The sequence below is a fragment of the Bidens hawaiensis genome, unplaced genomic scaffold (assembly GCF_021521415.1).
Source record: "Bidens hawaiensis isolate Kalapana, Puna unplaced genomic scaffold, B.hawaiensis_p1.1 tig00089145_1, whole genome shotgun sequence".
Taxonomy (NCBI): Eukaryota; Viridiplantae; Streptophyta; class Magnoliopsida; order Asterales; family Asteraceae; genus Bidens; species Bidens hawaiensis.
The window spans coordinates 11764-17063 of NW_027504373.1; the positions used below are offsets into that span (position 1 = coordinate 11764).

At 33.6% G+C, this 5300-nt stretch overlaps 1 protein-coding gene across 2 annotated transcripts; it reads left to right on the forward strand.

The window, feature by feature from the left end:
• The first annotated feature begins 1999 nt into the window (after positions 1-1999).
• LOC143607896 (nudix hydrolase 10-like) lies at positions 2000-5291 on the forward strand. Of its 2 annotated transcripts, none has more exons than XM_077083171.1 (8): positions 2000-2260; positions 2337-2402; positions 2648-2785; positions 3121-3192; positions 4568-4618; positions 4706-4740; positions 4823-4931; positions 5072-5291. In XM_077083171.1, exons 1-8 carry the CDS (start codon positions 2102-2104, stop codon positions 5261-5263), a joined length of 822 nt encoding a protein of 273 aa, XP_076939286.1. In that variant the 5' UTR covers positions 2000-2101; the 3' UTR covers positions 5264-5291. The 2 variants fall into 2 exon arrangements, with proteins under 2 accessions (XP_076939286.1, XP_076939287.1); XM_077083172.1 differs by having other exon boundaries at positions 3136-3192.
• Positions 5292-5300: the final 9 nt, after the last annotated feature.

A 5300-nucleotide genomic window follows, 5' to 3' on the forward strand; every position in this document is an offset into this window, starting at 1 on the left:
TTTTACCTCTGAAAAACAAACAGCACCATAGTGTTTCAAGGTCTCATGGGCGCCACCTTAGCACCCTGATGACCCTCCATGGTGTATACCACAAGCCTTACAGTTAGCTTCATACTAGTCTAAATCTTGGTTTTATACAATAAAAGTGGTTGTTCAATCAAAAAGGAAAAAAGAGAACAAAACTTGTGACTTGTGAGATTTCATATAGAGCATTCATAACAGCATGTTTTTGGAGGGTTGTTTTTTTCTTCTAATGTTTTTTCATGTTAATAATTTGTATATCGTGGGTGTCATTCTTAATGCTCATATTTTAAAATGTTTTTGGACAAAACTATAAACATGAGTGATATGTGCATGTGGTGGGCCCAGGTGACATATGCTATTATTTCTTTTTGTTAGTTGAGTTTTGAATGTTTTAAATTATTATGTTTTTACGATATGACAGTTAACTAGACATGTTTTTCTGGTGTTTTTGTAGCTCATTGTAGATGCTTTTAGAGGGTGTTTGGGATTGCTTTTTAAAAGTGTTTGTTGGCTTTTTGAAAAGCCAATAAGCCGTTTGAGTATCATAAAATTGTTTTTCGTTTTTATTTTTGTTATGGATTAAAAAGGTTTTTAGAAGCCACAAATCATGACTTTTTGTCTTGCCTTTGACTTTTAAAATGCCAAATTACAAATAAACCTATCTTTCCCATTGCATCATTACTCACCAACCTTTTTGATCATTTTATTTGAAAAGGGTAAGCCAAAACAATTTTTAGAAAACAACTTATTGATTTTATCCATTAGATCGTGCGTTGGAGTTTCTATGGGGGCATTTTACGCCATTTGGTGTCACGTCATTATAGAGGTATTTTGATTAAAAGGAATATAGTGGATGAAACCTCGTTTAAACATTACCATATTTTATTAATTTTTATTAAAAATAATACAACTAAAACCAACTCACCAATCAATAATCACTTTCATCCTTTCATTTGGTGCTTTGTGAGAAGCTCCTTCACCTCAAAAGAGCTCATAGCACCCCGAGGAGCAATGCTCCCAACAAGCGATGTTCCCAACGTTACAGAGGCTTTTGGGTGAGTATGACATATTGACACGGGTCTTACAAAAACTTGTTCAAACAATATTATTATAATTATTATTATTGTTATTATTATTATTATAAGATGTAGACACTTTTTTTTATAAATGAGACGTGGCTCAATTGTAGAACACTGACTTTACTAGTGAGAGATATGAGGTTTAAACCTCACTATCACCGATTTATATGAGAGTATGAGGGATGACCCTCAGAGTTCGAGATCTGATCTCACCCGGTTTTACAACGTGAGTTGTGTTAACATGTGGAACTCTTCGAAAAGGCGAGAATTCGTATACTTTACGCATTGCGTTTTAATATAATAGTTTCTCTTCTTCCAGGTATTCATTCATTCATTTAATTTCATCTCCGTTTTATTCAATGACTTAATTGAATCCCATTGAGTCTATACATAACTGATTATTTGTTAATTCTTACACATCTTGTGTATTCATTGAATGTGATTAGGTCAAATCTTGTCTAAGTTTTTAGAAATGATGATGATTCAGCCTGCAAAATCAGCATCTTAAGTATTAGGGTTTATATTTTAACTACAATTCACATACATAATACATAGAGTTGAATTAGAATATATTAACTATCTTAGAATTTCTTTCTGAGTTTCACTTGCCTTATACTTAACCTATATTATCCCAAAGTTGCTTTCATGTAACCCTAGGGACTAATGGATCTAACTACTACTTTTGGAAAGTGATCTTCGTACACGATATAGGAAACATACCAGACTATTTTATTATGTTTACCCTGCCACTAGGAAATTCGCCAAAATAATTGTTCATTACATGCTGTTATTATGTTCTTAACGACTGTAACTCGTAGAGACCCAATTTGAATTTGTATAGGCCTATCCTTGTTGAAAGCAAACGAGAATACATGGTTGAAATTCAAAAATCCATTTACAGTTGGTCAACTTGCTTTGTGGTTGGATGTGGTGGATTTAACCTATTTGTATATTAGGCATTGGATTAAGCCAACAAATTTTACATCACTAATGTTTTGATGGACCGATCGACTATCGAAAACGGAGTTGAAGATGCTCAACAACTTCCTGCAACTGATGATGAGTTTGGAGGTGTTGTGGTAGAGATGAAGGAGCCTATGGATCCTGATATCTTTCGTTCACTGCTTAAAACTTCAATGTCACAGTGGAAATTGCAGGTTTTGTTCTGTACATTTAGACAGGTTTTGTCGACTTTCATTTTTGTGTTTTCTAACCATTAGATGGTTTTGACAGGGCAAGAAAGGCATTTGGATTAAACTGCCAATTGATCTTTCAAATCTTGTTGACACTGCAGTTAAGGTAGGTTGGAGAAAGTTATAGGTAGAAACTAGAGGTGGTAATTTCAAACGGGCCAAATGGGTAAAATCAGAACATTTAGCTAAAAGGTGAACAAATTAAATACTCAAATGGGTCGAACACGTTGAAAGCCACAAGAAGTCTACTTTAAAATATGTTTTGAAGATGATGATTAGTTTGTTAATTCATGTGTTTAGAAGATGTTGATAATTTTACTTTGGTTTCTGATTGTTTTGTATTATTGGCAGGAGGGTTTCAAGTTTCACCATGCTGAACCCGAGTACCTGATGCTTCTCAAATGGATTCCTAATACTAAAAATCCAATCCCTGCAAATGCTTCACATATTGCACGTGTTGGTGCTATCGTCTTAAATGATAAGCGAGAGGTATACTTATCGTTCCTTCACCTTCTTTTAGTTACCATATTTCAAAATAACAAAATGGTTAATTTACACACACAGACAAAGTTAATAATACATATATATACCAATCCAATGTTGTGAAATCTTGTGTGTGTCGAGTTATGGGCGACAACAACATTTATGAGAAGGTTGGAAATTAACATTATATATGTGTGCGTGTGTGAGAATATATGCATTTTTGCGAGTGTATTTTGTATATCTGTGTGTAAGGTGTATATATATCTATATAGCGTATTTGTTTTTTGTATTAGCTGACTGGATTGTTTTTGTGTGCCTACATTTTGTGTCTTTCTCTATAGATGCTTGTTGTACAGGAAAAGATGGGGAATCTACGCGGAATTTGGAAAATCTCTACTGGAATCCTTCACCAGGTGCATGTTTTAATGGAAGTTTATTGTTTTTCCATGACTAGGTACAAATATGAAAGTGGCACAATGTTTGTTTGGCTAATGAGCCAAATGGGAAGTTTTGGTACAGGTCAAAATGGGTTGTGTCGGTTTGACCTAAAACGCATTTTGTCCAGCTTCTAGTTTTAGGGATTTATCATATAAAAAGTACCCTTTCACTATTCTTTTAAAAGCTGAAGGATTGATTTTTAAAAATAAAATCCGAGAACTTTATGATTAAGTTTTAACATTCAAGGGATTTAATCGTGCAAAAATAAAGCCCAGGGACTTATGTACAGATTCAACATAATTGCGCATGTTTTTTTCAACAACTACCTTTTTATAAGGAATCTGTACATGTTAGAAGCTATAAAAGAAAAATAAAGTTATATTTTGAATAGAAAGCAAAAAAGGTAATTAAAAAAATTAAATAGTCACATCATGAGGGCACACATGGTAATTTTAAAGTGCAAGTAGATCAACCCTTATTAAATATTTTGTGTGTAAAATGTGTTTAAATAAATACTGATTTTCTAAGAGAGCAATTTGTTGGGCTGCATTATTTGTAGGCCTGTAAACGAACCGAACGTTCGGTGAACTGTTCGGACGGGAAGTTCGTTTATTTAATAAACGAACGAACATGAACAAAATATTTGTGTTTGTTTAATTAAACGAACAAACATGAACACATGTTCTGTTCGTTCGTTTATGTTCATGAACGTTAGTTTATTTATGTTCGTTTATGTATTAATATAAATAATTAAATATTATCTAGATAGGTCATCTGCTTAAAGGTTTTATATTTTTTAATTTGCGTTCATTTAAATGTTTTCATTTAAGTTCGTTTATGTGTGCTTGTGTTCATTTACATTTGTTCATATATGTTCGTTTATTTTTGTTCAATTATGTTCGTTTAGATTTTAAACAAACGAACACAAATGTTCGTTTAAATTAAGTGTCTGTGTTTAATGAATGAACCCAAATATGCCCATGTTCGTGTTCATTAGATTCGTTTACAGACTTTCATAATTCACAGTGATGAATAAATAGATCTAAATCTCTAGGCTTTGCTGATTTTATTTGTGTTCGTGAACCGTTCGTGAACACACTAATTTCCTTAATGAACGAACATGAACATAAAATATCGTTCGATAAGTGTTTGTGAACCGTTCGTCAACACATTATTTTCTTAACGAACGAACATGAACAAGGCCATGTTCGTGTTCGTTCGGTTCATTTACAGGCCTAATTATTTGGATAAACACTCTGGCCAACTTTGACCCGGTTACATACCCAAATTGACCCGCTTAAAAGGAAATGGGTCGAAATTTCAATTAACCAATGAGAGTTTGTTATGCAGGGCGAGGATATTACTGTTGGGGTGGTTAGAGAAGTCAAAGAAGAGACTGGAGTAAGTGCCAAGCCTCTAATATGCATTTAGATATTATGCCACTTTTTATTGGTTTAACTTAAGTGTGATTATTTGATTGTCTCTCAGATAGATGTAGAGTTTGTTGAAGTACTAGCATTTAGGTACACACATTTCAGCCTTCTCGCAGTGTATGCGATTAATGTGTGTAATATGTTTATGCTTACAAATTGATTAAATTGGCAGTCAAGAGCACAATGTATTCTTTGGAAAATCAGAGATATTATTCCTGTGCATGATGCACCCACTGTCGTTTGAGATCAAACTTCAAGAAACAGAAATCGAAGCAGCCCGGGTACCTACTTGTGTTAGATGTTTATCAAACAAACTCCTAATAACATATAGAAATGATATAAATATGCAGTTATTTTGCCACCTCTAGAAAAATGTTATCAAGTACAACCGAAAATGCGTAATTTATGACATTTTTGCCAGTGGATGCCGTTGGAGGAATATGAAGCTCAACTGTCGATTCAAGAACGAGGTTTAAGAGAGTGCATTAAGAAATTATGCATAGCCAAAGTAGAGAGGGGATACTCTGGATTGTCTCCATTCCCGGTAACAACTGATTCAAATGGTAATCCTAGTTATATTTATTTCAACAAAGATGATCTAAATCGAGTGTGAATGATACGAACCCAATGCTGAGTCTAGGACGGAAGTC